This window comes from Lotus japonicus, chromosome 2 (genome assembly GCF_012489685.1).
Source record: "Lotus japonicus ecotype B-129 chromosome 2, LjGifu_v1.2".
Taxonomy (NCBI): Eukaryota; Viridiplantae; Streptophyta; class Magnoliopsida; order Fabales; family Fabaceae; genus Lotus; species Lotus japonicus.
In genome coordinates, this window is record NC_080042.1 from 80,550,649 (window position 1) to 80,572,778 (window position 22,130).

At 34.4% G+C, this 22,130-nt stretch overlaps 3 protein-coding genes across 3 annotated transcripts; all 3 read right to left on the minus strand.

Moving 5' to 3' along the window:
• Positions 1-1,314: 1,314 nt before the first annotated feature.
• On the minus strand, positions 1,315-2,106 carry LOC130737101 (lectin 5-like). The gene has a single exon (XM_057588872.1). The coding sequence runs from the start codon at positions 2,104-2,106 to the stop codon at positions 1,315-1,317; it is 792 nt and encodes a 263-aa protein (XP_057444855.1).
• Positions 2,107-5,194: 3,088 nt separating this feature from the next.
• LOC130735756 (uncharacterized) lies at positions 5,195-6,226 on the minus strand. The gene is made up of 2 exons (XM_057587654.1): positions 6,127-6,226; positions 5,195-5,954 (listed from the first exon to the last, which is right to left on the minus strand). The coding sequence occupies exons 1-2, from the start codon at positions 6,181-6,183 to the stop codon at positions 5,517-5,519; spliced, it is 495 nt and encodes a 164-aa protein (XP_057443637.1). The 5' UTR covers positions 6,184-6,226; the 3' UTR covers positions 5,195-5,516.
• A 14,557-nt stretch (positions 6,227-20,783) lies between these two features.
• On the minus strand, positions 20,784-21,886 carry LOC130735758 (lectin 5-like). The gene has a single exon (XM_057587656.1). It carries the CDS (start codon positions 21,859-21,861, stop codon positions 21,067-21,069), a length of 795 nt encoding a protein of 264 aa, XP_057443639.1. The 5' UTR covers positions 21,862-21,886; the 3' UTR covers positions 20,784-21,066.
• Positions 21,887-22,130: the final 244 nt, after the last annotated feature.

The window sequence follows — 22,130 nt, forward strand, 5'->3', positions numbered from 1 at the left end:
ATCGTAGAAAACAAGCAAACTCTCATCATCAATTATGTTTTCATTCAAAAAGTACAATTAAAAAATGGTCTCTGCACCGTATTTCATTATCTTTGCAGGAATATTTGCAAATAGCATAGGCTTTTATGTTAAACCAATAAATCCTAATAGAGATAATAAAGTGGTGACTCGAAGTCCCACATTGCTAAGATTAGCAAGTGCACAAGTGCATATATAATAAAGAACACACACCCATTGCCTTAAGCCTAAGGTTTTGTGGTGTTGTGTGGTTCTAACTTAGGATTTCTAACATAGTATCAGAGCTGGTCTGATCCAAGCCATGACTTCCGCTTCCCAAAAAAAAAAGAAGCAAAAATGGCAGTCCCATTTGCGCAAGCCAAGACCTCAAGACTCAGACGAAGGAGCACAAGTCCAAGGAACTCCGATGTTCCCGCTAGAGTACTAACCCAGACAAAGAAAGTCAAAAGGCAGACTCAGACGAAGGAGCACAAGTCCGACGACCACTGATGTTCCCGCTGGAGTGCAAGGCACAGACAAAAAAAAAATGGAGTCCCAATTGAGGGGGAGTAATAGAGATAATAAAGTGGTGACTCAAAGAAGTCTCACATTGTCAAGATTAGCAAGTGCACAAGTGCATATATAATAAAGAACACTCACACCCATTGCCTTAAGCCTAAGGTTTTGTGGTGTTGTGTGGTTCGAACTTAGGATTTCTAACAAATCCCTAATCACCCCCTTAAGAAATGTATGCCAGATTTTCTATACCGAAAAGACTATGTACACAAGAAATGGTGCAAGACCAAAAACTTCATCAACAGAGAGAAAGGTATGTGCGAGCAAGATATGTGCAGTTGGGGGATTTTGACAACCCATTTGAAAATGGCATTACAAATGGGGATTAGGGTTGTCACTTTTGTTTTTTAAAAGGAGTTATGTGTTATTATTCTAAATGATTGATTTATTGTGCAAATATATTATTTAATAAAATGAATGTTATGAAAATATAAAATAAAAATAATAATGAGATGAGTTGGAATTTATTAAAACACATGTTAAAATATTATTGGAACACCTCATCATGGGTGATTTAACCCAATTTTTACCTTGGGTTATTTAGACAACCCTCATATATAAAGTGAAAAGTATAGCACTTTCTACTTTATGAGGATAAAAAACCACCACAAATAGCATCCAATTGTTGTCACCTGTTCAATTAACATTACAATAATAACAACATAAATAAAGAGTTTCATTCTCACAACATGCATGCTCTTAATTTATTTTCTTCTCCCGAGTCCAACTGTGCCTGCAGCTCTAGAGGGTCGAAGTGAAAGACCAGGAAAGAATAGAATGTGTTTCAGCAAATTCACCGGTGGCAGCAGAGAAACCAATCATAACCCACTCCGACAGAATGTCCCCAAAATCAATTGGATACACAATAGCATTTACATTTGTTGAATTTTGACTGGAATAAGATACATCCACAATCAGTTCTCCAGAGTTACTACTATAGCTGATTTTTGCATTTCCAATTGCTCCTTGTGGCTCATCATTCACTGACCACGGAACCGTAACCACAGACTTAATAGTGTTTATATCGATTCCAATGTGAGGAAAGCTGGGATCAAAAGAATTCGAAAAGCTATCAAACTCAATGGCCACAATGGAATTCTTGGAGGTGTTATAAGCAGTTTCTTCGTCAAAAAGTCCTAAGAATCCACCACCACCACCCTCACCCTCCGGGAACTCGAAATCAAGTGAGGCTAGGAAGAAGGTGAATCCATCTCCGTGGGGTTGTGAGTGGTTTACCACAAATGAGAACTCGGTGGTGAAGTTTGCGACGTTTCCTGTTTTTATATCGGAGAGATGAACTGCTCTATAGAATGCAGATATGCCGGAGCTGTGCGGAGATGGGTTACCATATTGGTCAATTTTTGTGAGCTGGAGTATGCCGTTTGTGGTGTTGGCGTCGCCGTTGAGGAGGATGCCTCTAACATTAGGGTCGAAGGTGGGGAAACTGAAAGAAAGAGAGTTTGATTTGACAGTGGTGATCAGCAAGAGGGAAAATATGAGGGTTGCAAGGAGTTCTGAGCTGAAGTTAGCCATGGTAGGTTGGTAGTTTAGTTGTGAGTATTAGTAATGCTTAGAGCAGGGGAGAATGCTGCTATATATAGGGTCTTGAATTTTGAAGCATGTTGAAGAAAACAAGCAATAAATCTGTCAAACAAGGCTCCAAAACATAGTATGAATATGAGTCTCAATTCATAAATCATTACTAGCAAGACACCTTTTATATATGAGTAATGATATATACACACCTCCTTATTTATACACTTCATTTTCACCTATTTTTATTTCTATCTCTCTCCTCTTATCATCTTTTTTTGGTACATCGGAAAATTAAAGGACAGGAAAAAGAACTACAAGGCTAACAAGTCCCTAGCCAAGACGGGACAAAGCTCTTGAGGAGGAACCTCAAGATAGGTATAAGAGCATTGAAGACGACTACCCAACCCGGCAAGACAATCCGCAGCGTCATTCGCATCTCGAGAGATGTGCCTGAGCTCCACATCCCAATCACGATCCAAGAGCAGCTTTAACTCTAGCAAGTTGGAGGCCTGAACATGGAATTGATAAGTGTTATTAGCTAAAGCCTGGACAATATCAAGGCAGTCCACTTCACAATCAACACATCTCAAATTTGCATCCCATAACATATTCAATCCCAGCTTCAGAGCCTCAATTTCTGCCAGAAGTGGGTTTGCACTAGTCGCACCCGCATAAAACCCGCACACCCAAGAACCGGAATCATCCCTCACGAGGCCCCCCCATTCCCGATCTCGTGCCAACATGATCGAATGCTCCATCTGTATTCAGCTTAAGCCTACCAACAGGGGGAACGCTCCACCGCGCCACAGCCACACTCCCTGTTAAACTTGACAGGTCTGATGACAAATAGGTAATGTGCTCATGGTGATCATGGAGTATTGTTACGCCACCTCCAAATCCCCCAGATTGCTGTGGCGAAAAGGGACGCATGCGTACCGCGCGCTTGACACAAGAGCCAAGAGAAAATATCCCCAGAAAGAAAACCAAGCCAAGAGAGAGCATCAAGCCTGGACCAAACCTCCCTAGCGAACCTGCAATCTCTCAAACAAAGAATACTATCTTCAACATGATGGTTGCAGCGGGTACAAGATGGGGAAGACACCAAGTGGCAGCGAAACCTGAAACTATTCACTTGGATAGCATCGTGCATGAGGAGCCACACAAACACTCTAATTTTCTCCGGGGCCTCAATTTTCCAAATGGACTTCCAAGGCACCAATGGGGGAATCGAAGGCTGAGCAGCCTCCGAGATGAGCCAAGAATAAGCGCTAGCAGCCGTATAAACCCCATTCCGGTCATGCTTCCAGGTCCAACAGTCGACCAGCCTAGCATCAATGCTCGGAACAATAGCATGGAAGGACTGCTGCAGGTCTGGCGGTATGATAGTATAGAGGCCAGAAAAATTCCAACTACCATCTCGAATAACATCACGAAGAGACAAGGATGTGTCAGTTATATGAACAAAGGGGAGCCTGGTGGCAAGCGAACCTTGCCCACTCCAATCATAAATAACTATACACTACAACATAAAAGGTTTTTCGCATCGACAATTTTCGCTGCGAAAATCCGTAAGTTGTTGGGAAAAGTACTTTTCGCAGCGATAAAAATGTCGTTGCATGTCGTCACGAATAGTCCCGATGCGAAAAGTTTTGCAACGATATTTGTGGTCGCTGCCATTTGTTTATGTTTTCGCAACGACTATTGTCGCTGCAATAGAAAAACTTTATTGATGCTGTAAACTATTTGTTGGAACCACTTATGTCGCTGCTATATTGAACATGTCTTAGCAACTAAAGTCGCTGCAAAAAGGTTTTTTACCCAACAAATCAAGTTGTTGCGAAAAGTAATTTTTCTCAACAAATAAAGTCATTGCAAAAAGTATTTTTCTCAACAAATAAAGTCGTTATATAACATATTTTTCTCAACGACTAAAGTTGTTGCTATAAGAAATATTTTCCCAACAATTAAATCGTCGCATTGAGTTACTTTTCTCAACCAACAAAATTGTTGTCATAAGTTATCTTTATCAATAACGAGAGTTGTGGCGATATGATACTATTTGACAACTATTATTTGAGTTATTAGTAATATTAAATTTCATTTTAGTGAAAATATTTTAAAAATTAATATTAATCACACCTGCTAATTTCATTAACCAAACTATTCAAATTGTTAATACCAAAAGTACTAACAAAGCAAACATAGTATAGTTGCATAAGATAAATAACATTTACATAGCTTAATGAGTCATAAAAGACATAGATAAATAACATTTACATAGCCTATATATAATCTAAAAATAACCACAACATCAACTTCTTATCTAAAATTGTTGAGCACGTCATCATAAAGTTGTTGAAATACCACCAATTGACCTGCAGTTAACACAATCAAATTGTATTTTAGAAAAAAGAAATGATAATACAATCAAAGAAGGGGGAATAAAACAGGATCAGCTAACAACATAACAAGCCTCACAACCAGCCCCTCTTACAGGACCTAAATAGCATAATCCATTTCTAGTTTATAAAGAAAAACTACAGCCCATTTTTAAAGCCATATGCAACTAACAGAACATAATCACAAGGCACGGAGTACAACACTATAGCATGTACAAAACGTGATAACCAAACAAATTGACAGATGTAAAGCAAGAAGATAGTGCAGTCTTGAAAGCTTCACAAGCTGAGGAGCACTATATGAGAGGGCATGTCTACAGTATAGAGCAAACCAGAAAAAATAGGCAGCAAGGAGTAGGAACAACAACTGAATTAAACACCAAGTCATGATATTGAGGAGTGAACTCCAGCAAAGGCAAGATTTTGTCCACCCCCCTTTGCTAAAAGGTCTGCCAAAGAATTAGGAAATTTGACATAGTTTAATACTTTTTTTAAGAATCAAAAGGATATGTTGATAGAGAAGGGATGTTACCCCTAACAGATATCAATACAGCAAATAGAAAAATAAAATAAAAGGGGGGTAACAATCCCAAAGCAAAGAAGAAAGCTACAGGTCAATTAAAGAAGCTAAAACAAAAGCAGGTCAAAACAATAAGTTGGGCAACACACATATAAGGTAAGAAGCTTGATAGAGAAAACCCAAACTCTGTCCTAGATAGAAGCAAAACCAAACTCATGAACCACGCCATAAAAACAAAACAGAGCTTGGGCAGAACCTAGAAGACACAAAATAGAAATGCATACTTTTTTTAGACGACAAAATGCATGCTAGAACTTAGGAAAAGTAATTATAACTTACATGTGTGCAACCCTGTTCTCAGTAGTTTCAACCTCATGAAGATTGTCCAGCCTATTAAATATTCAAAACATCAACTTATAAAAAGTTCAACATTGCAAAATAGTAGAACTTAGAAAATAAATTTAGTAACTCATCATAATGTTGTACACTTAAATGATATTCTTACTTACCGAGTGGAATCTAAAAAAGAAGGCTGCCATCCTTTCCTCAAGTTTCTTTTCCATTCTTTCCTCAAGTTGCTTTTCTACTTTTTCTTCAAATTGTTTTTCCCTTTCTTCAAGTTGCCTTTGACTATCTTCAATGCGCGCAACCATTTCTTCTCTCTTGCTACGCTCTTCTTGAAGTTGAGTCTCAACTTCTACCAGTTTCATTTCCATGCCCTGACGCTTTTCTCGCTCGCTCACTAATTGTCCATGTAAAGCTGCAGTAGATTTTCCTTTTGTTGGTTGAATTCCAGCACCAAGACCACGACAATAAAATGAACGTTCCCCTAAAACTGATTTAAAAGCACCATTGATAATTGGATCTTTCTCAGCCTCCTCATCTGCTTGTTCTAACATCTTCATGGAAGTTTCTTGAACCTTCATCTATTAAAGATAAAAAGTAAAACCATAGTATAATTAAAAGATTAAAAAATGAAATTGATGAGATTGAACTTACAATGCATCTACAACATGCACACTTGCTAAAAGAAAACATCACACATGAAACTAGTCATAATAAGAATTTATATAATAAATCATATAAATAGTGTCTTACATGAACTTCCCTAGAAGCCTCATTTACCCATTCTCCATTGTTGTTTGTATGAGTCATTCTCCATAAATCTTGATAATTGGGCTCCTTTTGAGTTTCAGGATCTCTCTGAATTTTTTTTCATAGCCATAGAGAATAATCACTATAAATTATTAATTCAATGAGCAACTTATATTCAAACAGTTTAGTGTTTTTGGTATTACCGCATCATAGCTAACAGCTTGAAATGACTTCCTTCCACATCTATGGTTGATAACTTGTTTTGATTTATTTGCTTTGTTCCTGGCACTCATTTCCTGAAAAAAATACAAGTATAATTATTGTAGTAACTTTTTTTTTAGATGAGAGACGTAGAAGTGTTATACGTTAAAGAAAACTCTATATCGGAGTCCAAATTAGGCATAGTACAGTTGCTGAGTTAACTTATAATATTTGCATTAGGAACTTTTATATTCAAAAAGAAAATAGAATATACTCAAAATCAATCTTGTCAGTCAGCAGTAGTGAAGTTCCACAAGACTGTATGGGGGCAGTGTAGGTTTTTCTTTTTTCTTTTTTCCCTCCAATATAAATAACTACTTCTTTATGGCTTTATCAACTTCTACCTTATAGTTATATTTGCAATAAATATGATACCAACATACCTTATAGGTAGGACTTGAAAACTTATCTACCAAGTGCTCCCAATCTTCCTCACTTATCTCATCAGGCTTATGTTCCAAAGCCATCTCATTTGTTTCATACTTTTTAAAGTGTTCATGAAGTTTACCTCTATGGCTTCCATAGAGTCTTTTTGCTGTATTAAGAATAACCTCTTTGTTATGCTCCGTTTGATCAATATCAAAAGTATCCTGCACCCAACAATTACATGAAATATATTGTAAGTATTGTATTAACACAAAAGAAAACAGAAAAATAAATTAAATAATGATATTTACAAAAACTTGTGATAGTATATGATCTTTTGCCGTGTCAGGAACTTTTTTCCACCCTTTGACATTAAAAGGAGCCTTTTTTTTTACAAGCACAGAAATTTCAGTAACAAAATCTGGAGCTCCTGGTCCAACCGCCACCATCTTGTCAAGAGGAATACAAAGGGGCAATTTTCCAGTAGCACTCTTCATTTTCTTTTTTGTAACACTTGTTCCAGTTGTTTTTCCTCTTCCAGCTTTTTTTGTTCTTGAACCCTCTATTGAATTTTCACAAATAATGGGGAAAGAAAGTTATCACTAACATAATACAAGAGTTTAAGATAAGAACATAAAAAATATTATAATGAAAATAAAATTAAAATAAAAAAACTTTGAAGAAAAGAAAATTATAGTACCTCCTTGTTGTTGACTCATAGTAGCATTTGAAGAATTTGGATGTGTTGAATCCATTACCTGAGTTGGGGGTGCCATTTCTAAATAAAAGAAAAATATGCATATTAAATAAGTGAACTAAAAAGCAAACCTACTTGGGCATTAAAACGATTAGGGGCAAAGAGCAAGTCACATATAGCCAACAAATCAGAGAAGAGAGACCACCTAATGCAAAGACTACATAAAAGCCAATGAATCATTTTTATTTTTATTTTTGACAACAGAAAATTTTTATTGATTTGCAGTAATAGATTGGAAAAACCCTCCCACATAAGTTAAACCATTTACTCCTCAACAATCAACCCAGGCAGTAAGAATGAAGTCCAACAAAATCCTACCATAGTCCAACCCCAATGACATGCATATATAGCCAAGATTAAAACTTGCACAAAAAGCATAAAGCAACCCACAAAGCCACAACCAGAATACGCCTAAGAATGAAGTCCACAAAATCCTCTTCACCTATTGAAAACAGTATTGTGTTGTTGGATTTTCTGCTAGTAACCTTTAATCGAATCAACAGTTCTCCAATGTTAGCACAAGGTCACCAATGATATTGAAGCAGAAAAAAACCCCAAATCAGAGATTGATCAAAAGAATACAGCCCCCAAAATTCTCAAGTTACCACCAAAAACCCCAAGATTATCAATGGGGATAGGAAAGCTCAATAGTCTGCACCGCACAAAGGAACAACACCACCAAAAACACCTGGCACACAGCAAATAGAAGCCAAAATTTCACAACTCAGAGAACCAAACCTGAGGTACAGGGATACTAAAATCCCCCCTCACCTCATACAGACATCTTCCTGTAGTGAGAGCATCAAAAATTCAAAATTGCTTTCTTTTGTTTCTGAAAAATGATCACGTTTTGCATAAACATAAGAGAGAGCAAGGGAAATTCAAATCCAGGGCATCAGGGCATGAATTGCATAAGACTGAGAGAGCAAGAAAAATTCAAAACCAGGGCATCACTCATAAGGGCATGAATCGCATAAGAGAGTGAGACAGAGACTACGAGAGAAATAGGTGAGGCTGGTGGTGGTGGCCGCTTGGCCGGTGGACGGTGGTGAACTGGTGGGCGGTGGCTGGTGCGTGTGTGCTTGACGGCTTGACCTAGGGTAGCGACATGGCAGACTGCAACTCTCTATCTCCTTTCTCACCTTTTTTCATCCCAGTTCCCACTCACAAATTCGTGGCTCTCTTCAATTAAAAAACTGACAAATTCATGTACTTCTCCATATGACTGATGAAACATATTAGGCATATAATTTAGGAACACAAAGGCGAACAACAAACAAGATAGGGCAGGTTGGCGCAGGACAAGAGAAACCGCAAACATAACATAGCCACCCAAAAGCATACAATTAAAAATTACTGACCTCTATTGTTGTGGAGACACAGAGTCTATAGCTTGCAACACAGCTTCAAAAGAAAACCCTTTCGTTCAGAAACAAACACGCAGCGATGGGGAGATTAGGAACAAAGAGCTGGTATGAGAAATAAGTGAAACTCCTTCATGATATGAGTGATTTTAGAACTTCTGAACATAACCAGGAAAAAAAACCCATTCACGATGAGGGAGATGATGAGATACGTGTTTAGTGCTTGTAGACAGTTTCTCAAAAATGGGAAAGTAAAAAATTGAGCGCTAAAAAGTAGCGCCAAAAAAATTAGTAAATATTTGCTTCTAGAAATTTCATAAAAGCTTGAATTTCAAATCTGTTGCTTTAATTTTTGAACGAATTTCAGATATGTTGCTGATAAATAGAATTTAAAAAATCTGTTACTGATAGATATAATTTCAAAAGAAAATAAATTTTTTAAAGAAAAATAAATAAAATTAAATGCTTTATAAAGTTCATTGAAAATAATATAATAGTTCTTAATCAAGTAATTGATAGATTTATTAATAAAATATAATAAAATCTTTAAACTGATTTTTTTTCAATTGCATTTACTATTCAAATACAAAATAAAGTATATGATTGTTTCAAATAATACATAAAACTAAGGTAAAAGATAGCATAAAAAAGTAGTGTTTATAAACATTCGTTACCCGGTCACACTTTGGATGTCGCCAAATTTGAGATTTAGTCATAGTTAAGGTTCATCAACCCTCCCCATAGTGTATTGCGTGGGGATCGAACCCGAAAGTTCTTCCCATACACTCTCAACCTGCGTTGCCAACTGAGCTACCCCTCTTGGGTATAGAAAAGTAGTTTCAATTGTTGATGTAGATTAAAATCATTTATCTAATTGTATTTTTTTTTTCTAATCTTCATATATTTTGAAATCATTTATGAATTTTTTATGTTTATCAATTTTTTTTTGCGATTTCAAAATTGTGAGTTATTCTGATATAAATTTTGAGATCAAATTAATTCACGTATAAAGGTGTACTTTGAAAAGAAAGGTGGTACATTGAAATCTCAATCAGAAATGGTGGTAGCGTACAATGAAAACCAATCATCATCAACCTCCCAAATCTGAATATCAAAGCCATAACCAGCCCCCACCCGGAGACAAAGCAGAGATCTCGCAGTCTCTAAGGATTTTGACCGGAGAAAAAAGAGATTTTACGTCAATAAAAGTCAAAAATAAAATATGTCAAGATTAAAATTAATTAATTAACTCAGACACTATTTAATGTGAAATTATAAGGATAAATACTTGTGTTAAAATTCAACAAAATATAAAAAATAGGTATTTTACATATTTCTTCTAAACTTTACCAAAAACTAATAAAAAATTCAGGGCCAAAATGTATCTTTTATTCTGTGTCAGAATCTTCTTTCTCAGACAAATCATATTCGCTTGCATGAGATTCTTCTTCATCACTATCTGAGTCACTTGCATCATCCAATTCTTTTTGTTCTTCTTCCTTGTCAATAATACTTTCATCCAAGCATAGACCTGCAACATCATGCCTATTTAAAACCTCATCGTCTTGATTTACTAATGGTGCATCATCATCCTCATTTAAAACAACTTCATCTTGGTTTACTGATGGTGTTTTCAGTTGTCCATGTGTATCACCCAACTCATTTAGTTGATATGCTTCCAAGTCATCGTCAACTTCAACATTTGGCAAGTCAAAGACATGTCTTGGCTTGACTTTAACAACCGTATACCAATTTTCCTTGTCACTGTATTTTACATAATAAACCAAACCAGCTTGAGAGGCCAAGATATATGGATCACTTTTGTAATATAACTTTGTCATATCTATACTAATAAATCCATATTCATCTCTCCTATATCCCATGCCCTGATTTCGGCCTTCGGAAGGAGCCTCAAACCAATCACATTCAAATAGTATAGCAAAGTTGCTATTCAAATATCTTATTTCAGTGATCTTTCTAACCACACCATAAAAATCAACATGTCCGGTTAACTCATCCCCTTTCACTATCACACCACTGTTTTGGGTTTTTAGGTGTTTCTCAGCATCTTTTGTACGAAACTTGAAGCCATTTAGAATGTATCCTTTGTGGTTGAACACTCGAAAGTCCGGCCCTTTTGATAATATTTCTAGTTGTTTACTAATCCTCTCATCACCCAATTGTTGTAATCGCAAAACCTACATTTAAGTTTTGTTAAAACCATCATACCATATAAAACTAAATATAAATGATTATCACAGTATATAAAATTCTATCGACAACTTTAGGTATAAGTTAAACATCCATCTTATTACCTCATTTTCAAACCATTTGGGGAATTGCTCCTTGTGCCTCTTTTCTATGTTTCTATGACTTTCATTTTTTATCTTCGTCATGTGCTCTCTGAAAATTGTTATGAATATACAATAATTAGAAATTCAGATATATTATAGTCACTACTAATAAGAATAAAAGTTAGACTGATGACACTTACTCAATCCAAGGTCTGACTTCTTCACAATTTTGTAATATGTAAAAATGAGCTTGTTGAAGTTCAGAAGAGTTTATACATTCCCACGAACCTCCTCCAATAGATCGACCATTGCTTTTGAACACTGACAAACCAACAGATTCATTACTTGCATAGTCCATATATCTATCTGGCCGATTTAATCTAGAATCCATGTCGGTCAAATATCGAGCACAAAATGTCATACACTCTTCAGACACATAGCCTTCTGCTATGGAACCTTCTGGCCGTGCTTTGTTGCGCACATAACTCTTTAGAACGCGCAAAAATCTAACCATAAACAAAAAAAATTACATATAAAAATTTGAGAATTAAAATATTTGAATTTATATATCAAAAATATTTAAACTAACCTTTCAATAGGATACATCCATCTATATTGAACAGGACCTCCAGTTTTTGCTTCATTTGCCAAGTGAATTGATAGATGAACCATAACATCAAAAAATGACGGTGGGAAGATGCGCTCCAGCTTACAAAGTGTCACTGCAATTTGATTCTGTAAACGATCCAGCTCATTTAATTCTAACTCTTTAGAGCATAAATCACCAAAGAATAAAGACAACTCAATCAAAGGATCACAAGCATCCTTGGGAAGCAATCCTCTTATGGCAAGGGGAAGAAGTCTCTCAAGTATAACATGATAATCATGACTTTTAAGTCCTGAAATCTTGAGTTCATTTATATTTACGCAACGACCTATATTTGAGGCATATGCATCAGGAAACCTCACATCCTTCAAGATACGACAAAAATTAATCTTTTCTTCCTTTGACATCGTGTAACGTGCTGGTGGAATCATATATTTATCCCCAACCTTTATAGGATGAAGCTGCTTCTTGAGTCTCATACGTTGCAAATCTAATCTAGACTTTATTGTATCTTTTGTTTTGCCTTCTAGATCCAACAACGTCCCAATAACACTTTCACAAATATTTTTCTCCACGTGCATCACATCTATGTTATGCCTCAATAAATTTGTTCTCCAATAAGGTAATTCAAAAAAGATACTTTTCTTCTTCCAATTATGATTTACGTTTGTAGTTCTTTTTCTTTTTCTTGTAGCTTTTCCAAATGGTAGCAGCTCAAGACTCTCCAGTTGTGCAATCACTTGATCTCCAGTTAATGGTTCAGGTGCAATCCTTAACTCTCGTGTGTTATCAAAAGGGCTCTTTTTCATACGCCAAGGGTGTTGAGTAGGTAAGAATCTACGATGGCCCATGTAGCATTGCTTGTGACCATATTTCAAACGACAAGAGCTGGTTTCGGAATGACAACAAGGGCAAGCTAGTTTTCCTTTAGTGCTCCATCCAGATAGCATGGCATAAGCCGGAAAGTCATTGATTGTCCACAATAAGGCTGCATGCAATTGAAAATTTTGTCTCGATGATGCATCATAAGTTTCAATACCTTCATCCCACAAATCTTTTAAGTCATCAATTAGCGGCTGAAGATAAACATCAATATCTATCCCAGGACCTTTTGGGCCTGGAATAAGCAAAGTTAAAATGAAATTTGGTTGTTTCATGCACAACCAAGGAGGCAAGTTATAAGGAATTAAAACAACTGGCCACACACTATAGTTGGTGCTCATAATACCAAATGGGTTGAAACCATCAGATGCTAAGCCAAGTCTTACATTACGAGGATCTGAAGCAAAAAGTTCATGGTTATCATCAAAACGTTTCTATGCTAATGAGTCAGCCGGGTGCCTCATAACTCCATCATCAACTCTTTTATTCTTATGCCATTTCATATCATCTGCAATTTGTTTTGACATAAATAATCTTTGTAGTCTTGGTTTTATAGGGAAGTATCGAACTACCTTATTGGGGACAACATTCTTCTTCTTATTTTCTTGCCACCTACTTTCCCCACATTTTGGACATTTATCCAGATTTTCATATTCTTCTCCTCTAAACAGAATGCAATCATTGACACAAGCATCTATCTTGACATAATCAAGTCCAAGATCTCTAATAGTCTTCTGAATCTCATACATAGAGTTGGGAAGAACATTTCCTTCAGCTAAAGCTTCAACGAGTAGTTTTATTAGTGAATCAAATGAATTATTGCTCCATCCATAAACACACTTCATTTGAAAAAGGCGCATAATAAAAGATAATTTGGAGAATTTTTGACAACCAGGATAAAGTTTTTGCTCAGCATCTTTCAACAATCCATAAAACCTTTTAGCATCCTTATTAGGCTCCTCATTCATACTGCTAGGCCCAGGATTATCAAACACATTACCTCTATCCATGTTAAGTGATTGATGCATGTCATGAAGCATGGAGTAAGTTTGAGAATTATCACTTATTTCAAGATCAACATCGCAATCGTTGCCAGCGTCATTATCAGATGATGCATCACTTAAGCTTTCGCCATGATACTCCCAACGCTCATAACTTGGTTCAAATCCCCATTTTAGTAAATCATGCATCACATCATCTCTTAATCTCTTGATTTATAATTAAAATTATTGCATTTAGAGCATGGGCACCTAATGAACCTTTTCGGTTTCGATCCAGAGAAAGCAAAATTTAAAAAATCATCAATTCCTTTCAAGTACTCTGGCAAAGTTCTGTCCTTAAGTTTTATCCATCCCCTATTCTGCTTATCCATGATCCCAGTATCTACAAATTTAAAAGAAAATATGTGTTGTATTGGTTAATAAAATGGATTAGACATATTATAAAGAAAATTATAACAAATGAATTTTTTTTGTTACAGTGAGAAATTAGGGTTTCGTATATGAACTTAACTTCAAAATAATATGTTAATATGTTATTATAAGGAGTATGATATTTTTTTTGTGTTTTTTTATTTCTTAAATGTTTTATTTTTCTTTAAAGAAGAAATATGTATATTGATACAAATAGTCTTGGGAACACACTCTCACAAGTAAGATAAAATTATAAATAAAAAATAACTAAAAGAGATTGAGTTAAGAGTAACAGAATCTAAAATAGACACAAGTAAAAACAAAAATTATACTATAAAATAGGATTACCAATACCAAATAAAGGGACAAAGATAAAGACCAGCAAACGTGGTCTATGATTTTTTTAGTATTATTTTTAGTGCTATTTTTTATAAAATAAAATAGTGTTTGTTATATCTTAAAATTAGCCTATCTTATAATCCAAATGCTTATCTAAAATCCAAAATAAAATCTAAAGGCTTTTCTTATTTTCTAATGTTGTACCAAAAAAAAAACCTTATTTTCTAATGAAGTCTCACGTGACTTTTTCTTTTTAAAATAAATTTATACTTCTTTTTCAAAATTTATACTTATCTTATATTTTTTAAAGGCTTATCTAAAAAAATAGTGTTTGTTTCTCTTTGTTATTTTTTAGTATTATTTTTAGTGCTATTTTTTTTTAAAAAAATAGTGTTTGTTACATCTTACAGTTAGCCTATCTTATTAATCTAAAGGCTTATCTAAAATCCAAAATAAAATCTAAAGGCTTATCTTATTTTCTAATGTTGTACCAAAAAAAAAAACCTTATTTTCTAATGAAGTCTCACATGACTTTTTCTTCTTAAAATAAACTTGTACTTCTTTTTTCTAAATTTATACTTATCTTATAATTTTTAAAGGCTTATCTAAAAAAATAGTGTTTGTTTCTCTTTGTTTTCTGGTTTGTATTCTCCTCCGCCCCCTCCCCCCCCCTTTAAAGGACCCACAAAATTAGTAATTTACCCTTATTTTATTTTTAATTTACCCTTATTTTATTTTTTAATCAAATAACCTAATTAATGCCCAACTTAAAACATCAAATAAATAGGAGATAATTTAAATATATTAATCTAGTTTAAATTTAGACTGCATTAAATTTGGAAGGCATACAAATCAATTTAAAATTATAATGAAAATGGCACGAAATCATATGCATTTATAATTTATGACATCAATTCACAGCACAAAACAAAAATAAAGAGAGCATGAGTGCTTACTTGGTTGAAACACAACAAACAATCTTCTTTGAAGCTTCTGAATAGCGGATAACTTCCGTAGCTATTTCTCACTGTCTTACCCTCAGTTGCTCTCACACTCTATTGAATTGAGGTTCAAAGATGGAACCCCAACTCTCATAAGGGATGATCAATTTGCTCTTCCACTTTCCACTGAATGTGTCTTTTCACTATCAATGCTCATTTATTTATAATCATTCTCCTAGGTTTGGTTGTTCCCTAATATGATAAGATTTTAATTTATTTTCAAATTTTCAGATAAAATTTGATTTATTTTTAAATTTTAGGTGAAACACGATCACATTTATCTAGATCTATCAAGATTCAGTTAATTATCAAATTTTAATCTGATTATTATTTTTTAGAATCTTTTATTATTTTCTAGTAATTTTTTTTGGTACAACGGAAAGATAAACTGCGCCTGCCAGGATTTGATCCCGAGATCTCCCCCTACCCAACTCATATGTCCTCCAACTCCTACCACTTGAGCTATCATACGGGCACAATAATTATTATTTTTAATCATATTTTTTAGCTTTCTGATTTTTTAAATTATTTCATAATTTGACTTTTTTTTTTACATTTTCTATTTTATTATTTTCGAATTTTGATTTTTTGAGTTTTTAGAATTAATAAATTAACAATAAAAGAAAAGAAAAAGGTAAGGTAAAATAAGATGTTCACACCAAATAAATTATGATATTCATATTTTGAATTCAAATTTGATATTAAATAGAATTTTTTAATGCAAATAAATAACAAACTCAATTTTTATTTATGAAATTAAATGGTTGCTTAACAACAACATTTCAAGTTGTTGTGATATGCATATCCTTTCGCAGCGACAACAGTTATCTTGGGAAAAACATATTTTCCCAGCAACTAACGAATTCGTTGGCATATATGTCCACCTTTTCGCAGCGACAATAATAGTTGTTGTGAAAAAGTCGCTGTGAATAATATATTATTTCCCAACGACAACTAAAGTTGTTGGGACAAGTACATTTTTCGTAACGACATTAGTATTGTCGGGGAAAAATTACTTTTGCCAACAACATGAAAATGTTGCTGCCATATACCTATTTTTAGTAACAATTAAAATGATGTTACGAAAAAGTCGTTGTGAATGATATGTTATTTCCCAACGACAACTAAAGTTGCTGGGACAAGTACATTTTTCGCAACGGCTTTAATTTTGTCGGGAGAAAAATTACTTTTGCCAACAAAATGGAAATGTTGCTGCCATATGGCTACTTTTAGTAACAATTAAATGTTGTTGCGAAAAAGTCGCTGCGAATAATATGTTATTTCCCAACGACAACTAAAGTTGTTGGGATAAGTGCATTTTTCGCAACGACTTTAGTGTTGTCGGGAAAAAAATTACTTTTGCCAACAAAATGAAAATGTTGTTGCCATATACCTACTTTTAGTAACAATTAAAATGTTGTTGCGAAAAAGTCGCTGCGAATTAACTCATCTCTTGTAGTGATAAATAAACGAGGTACTAGTAATTGACTAATTATATTGACAAAAAAGTGTGGCTAATTATAAATAACTAGCTAGCTAGCTGTAAGAGGTAAGAAACGGCATTGAGTTTAGGCGTTTAGCACTACCCTTCCCTTCTGCCAACTGTAACTTTCATCTTTACTAATGGATATATATCATCCTTGGGTTGCATCGTTTTCTTTATAGGAATAGGAAAATGTTAATTGTTGATTATATTGTTAGTAAATTAGTTTTTTCGTCATGAGAATTTAAATCTTGCCCTTCACTCTTCATCCTGCAAATTCTTTATTTTCCTTAGCTCACCAAGTGAGCTATCCTTGGGTTGCATCGTAAAGTTAAATTATAAGTTAGGTTTGTCTAGATGATCCTATGAATTTAAATCACTCTAATTTTATGTGGATCAATAATATTTAAGATATACAAATGAAATTTCAGCTTAATAAGTGAAATTTCTATTCCACTTAACTTAAATACCTAGGACTCCTCGCTTATCATATTTGCATTCCATTACAAAATAAATTATAAACGGGTTAAATAACATGAATAAATATGTTAATTTTTTTTCCTCTTTAAAAAAATAGAAAATGAAAGTATAATAAAATAAAATTGTGATAAATTATAAAATATAAATTTAATATCATAATTTAAATAAAAAATTATTTATCTAACAATGAACATACATGAACTGTTCTACTTAATTACTTATGGTCGGTCTAAATGGTCATTATGTCCCATATCCTATTGAACGTCCTAGAAACTCACAACCCAGTGAATTTCATGTTGACTGGTAATGACACAAAGCGAAATTTGTCTTATCCAATAATTAGTTGAGCGAAACAAAACCAACATACTCATAAAGGAGTTAAAGGTTGCTCAAGTGATTTTCCTCTTGTAAAAAAAAATAGGTTGCTCAAGCGTAATCATTATTTCGAAAATCTTTCCAAAAGCTTCATTAAGACCAAACACCTCAGTTATATCATATAAGTTCTATAAGTAAATATTTGATCGTTTAACATTATCAAATATTATTAATATAATTATTTTAACATTTTATATAAGATTACTTGTTTAATAATAACATTTTCAATAAGGAGAAAATAGATAATTACATATTATCATCATTTCCCTTTCTTTCTTTCTTTCTTTCTTTCTTTCTTTCTTTCTTTCTTTCTTTCTTTCTTTTCCACTTAATCCAAACCGCTCAAAAGTTCTTTCATGTTTATTATTTCCTCTATTTCTTCCACTTTATTTTATTTTATTTTAATTCACCATATTTTCTTTTATTTTAATTCACCATAGTAAATGTAATTGCTTAACATGCCAAATACTTCTTAGTAGTAACACTACAAAGAGATTGAGACCTTCAATCAATGACTGAGAGAGATTGACATCGCCGGTGAAGAGAATCTAAGTGGAGCTTGTGCAATTCGATCGGTGAAGCTTGAGGAATCGCCGAAGAAGACCTTTAGCTACAGATTGAGGGAGTGGAGAGTGAGATTCCAGAGAGATAAGAATCGAGAGTGAGAGATGAGAATCGAGGGTTCAGAGATGAAAGTGAGAGTCCACAGAAAATGATCTAGAAATTTCACGATATAAGACACACTTTTTTAGCGTTTAGTAAAACCTCCCTTAAATATCAAAAAATTAACGAAATTTGCGAGGGTTACTAAAACTCCCGCTAAATATCTCCCACTAGCTATTTTTTTTTAGTGTAAAACTAACATATTTATCAATATATAGTATAAATGTGACATACATTTTCAGAAAAATACTTAAACTACATAATAACTAGTATTGATCTTGCGCCATGCACTGATGAAATAAGAGTACTTTGTCGGCATACATCATACATTTTCATATTTAATTTCATGTCTCGTTTTTATTTTTTAAATACGTATATCACTTATTCAAGTTTTTTTTCCTAATTCTAGTTACAATCTAATTCCTTTTTTTTTTCCCTAATTTGTTATGCTTTGAATTAATATATCAAAATCATTTTAATCTTCCAGATGTATATACGTAAACATAAAATACAAAATTTTTGAGTTAATTTCCAAATATTTCCTTTAAAACTATTTGATATCAATTTTTATGGCATATTTAATATCATTTTTTTTACATCGGAAAGATAAATTGAACTCTCAAGGGGTTGATCCCTGGACCTCCGTCACCCCAACCAATATGTCTCATAATTGTTACCACTTGAGCTATCATTTGATATCATTTTGAACGTAAAATATTACATTCAATTTGTATTTTATTTTGTAATATAAAAAATAACTATAATCATAAAAAAAATTTGTTAACATACATCTTAATAGTAGAAAAGTCACAATTTACTTTTATTAATTATTATAATGTTATTAAAAACCATTAAATGTCATATTAATACATTAATCCAGTATTAGTTTTTTTTTCAGTATAGCCTAAATTAATACAATAGTTAATAATTTTGAAAAAAGTCACAATTGATATTGTTAATTATTCTGATATCATTAATAACTATTAAATGCAATATTAATACATTAATTATTTTCCGAAAATATGTAATTATTTAATATTTAAATTACTAAAAAATCAGAAAATATAAATATGACATCATCTATTTAAAATCTAGTATTAAAGAGAAAATATTAAGAAAGATATAAAATGAGGGGGTGACACTTATTGGAATTGCCACTTTTTGATTTCATAAATAGTATATAGTATAAAATACACAACAATTCGACACAACTTTTGTTGTGGTTTTTAAGAGCAACTCCAATGCCAAATTCCTTATTTGGTTTCTTAACACACTATTCAGCACTATTCTACACTATTCATGTGGGTCAGTACTGCCACATCAGACTTAAGGAACTCTTAAGGAACTGAAGCAGATTTTGCTCCAACCCAAGGTTTCTTAAATTACTATTTGAAGGGTCTCACCTGTGTCCCACCATACAACATGAATTTATAATATTTATTTTCACCCAATTTAGATTTAAAATTTAATACTAAATCAATACTTCAACTAAAAAATAATTTAATTAATATTTAATCAAAAAACCGGTTTAACAAGTCAATTCACACTCAAACGGCCAGAAAACCGGTTCCAGCCAGTCTAAACCGGTCTGGACCGATCAATAACGGTGGGATGACCGGCTCAGCCGGTCACCCACTATATATTCTATTTTTCCTCACACTCTCCTTTCATTCTCAAACCCTAGCCGCCGCTCCTCTTATTCTTCCTCTCTTCTCTCACGCTCTCTCACTTTCTCCTGATTTCTCAGTTCAAATCAATCTCTCTTCTTCTTCTCTGGCAGCTCCACCCCTCTTCCTCCTCTCTCGCTCACCCAGTGGCCAAAACCCTTGTTCGATCACCCACTCGCTCTCTCTTCCTCCTCTTCCGATCGCTCTCTTCCTCCTCTCTCGCTCACCCACTCACTGCCTCTTCCGGCCACGCCACGCTCCGGCCACGACGCAGCCTCCACCGCCCCTCTTTCATGCATGCAAGTCATTTGAGGTGAGTTTATGTTGATTTTGTTGATTTTCGTCAGTTCCTTTACTCTTCTATTGAATTTCTCTCATTTCCCTTCCAGATCGGAGCAAAAACGACCGGATCGGAGCTCCTGTTCTTCCACACAGTCAAGATCACACCCTTTCTGCTTCTATCTTTTTTTTCTTTTTTCCATGTAAAAAAATTCATCTTCTGTAGTAAATAAATTTGTTCATCTTCTTTCTTCTAAACATTTCATTAATAATTTTGTAATTATTTTATTGTTGAATAAAATTTATGGAGTTTTGGTTTAAGAACAAGCACTGTGTTGATATTCTTTCTATTCTGTTGCCTTTTCCTCTGAATTCAGTTGAAGCAATTGAGAGAAAATATTAGTTTTTAATGCTAAGAAACCAAAAAGCGGAAGGAACTCTGCAGTGTTGCTAAAAAACCAAAACTGTCAAGTAGGCAAACTCCAATGCAGCCACCAAATAAGAAACGTTTCTTAGCAACTCCAGCTGGGTTAAGAAACCAGTGTTCGAGTTGCTCTAACTACCCTAAAATGAAAAGTAAAAAGTAGTTAACTTTTCACTTTCTCGGTTCAAAGACTACCATAAAAGTAGTGTGTCAACATAAGGAGTTTCATTCTCACAACATGCTCTTAATTTATTTTCCTCTCCCAACAAGGCCAACTGTGCCTGCAGTTCTAGAGGGTCGAGTTGAAAGACCAGGAAAGTATAGAATGTGTCTCAGCAAATTCACCGGTGGTAGCAGAGAAACCAATCACGACCCATTCCGACAGATAGCTCTCAATATCAATTGGATACTTAATAGCATCGATATTTGTTGTATTTTGACCAGGGGGATAATGTACAACCACAGTCAGATCTCTGGAGACACTACTATAGCTGATTTTTGCATTTTGAATTGCTCCTTGTGGCTGATCATTCACTGACCACGGAATAGTCACCGCGGACCTAATCGTGTTGATGTCAATTCCAATGTGAGGGAAGTTCGGATCAAACGAGTTCGAAAAGCTGTCAAACTCAACCGCCACAATGGAATTCTTGGAGGTGTTATATGCTGTTTCTTCATCGAAAAGTCCTAAGAATCCACCACCACCACCACCCTCCGGGAACTCAAAATCAAGTGAGGCTAGAAAGAAGGTGAATCCATCGCCATGGGGTTGTGAGTGGTTCACGACAAACGTGAACTCGGTTCTGAAGTCTGCGACTCTCCCTGTTTTTTTGTCGGAGAGATGAACTGCTCCGTAGAATGCAGATATGCCGGAGCTGTGTGGAGATGGGTTGCCGTATTGGTCGATTTTTGTCAGCTGGAGTGTTCCGTTTGTGGTGTTGGCATCGCCGTTGAGGAGGATGACTCTAACATCAGGGTCGAAGGTGGGGAAGCTGAAAGAAAGAGAGTCTGATTTGACAGTGGTGGTGATTAGCAAGAGGGAGAAGATGAGGGTTGCGAGGAGTTCTGAGGTGATGTTTGCCATGGTAGGTTGGTAGTTTAGTTGTGAGTATTGGTGATGCTTAGAGTAGGGGAGAATGCTGCTATATATAGTGTCTTGAATTTTGAAGCATGTTGAAGAAAATAAGCATGTCAAACAAGGCTCCGAATTTACTTCATAAATCACTAATAGTAAGACATGCACCTTCCTTCTATACATTCATATTATTTTTTTTTATCATTTTTACCTATTATATCACTGAAATGTAATCACACTCTATTTGAGTTAGTTGCCAATGACGTTTTGGCAAGTTG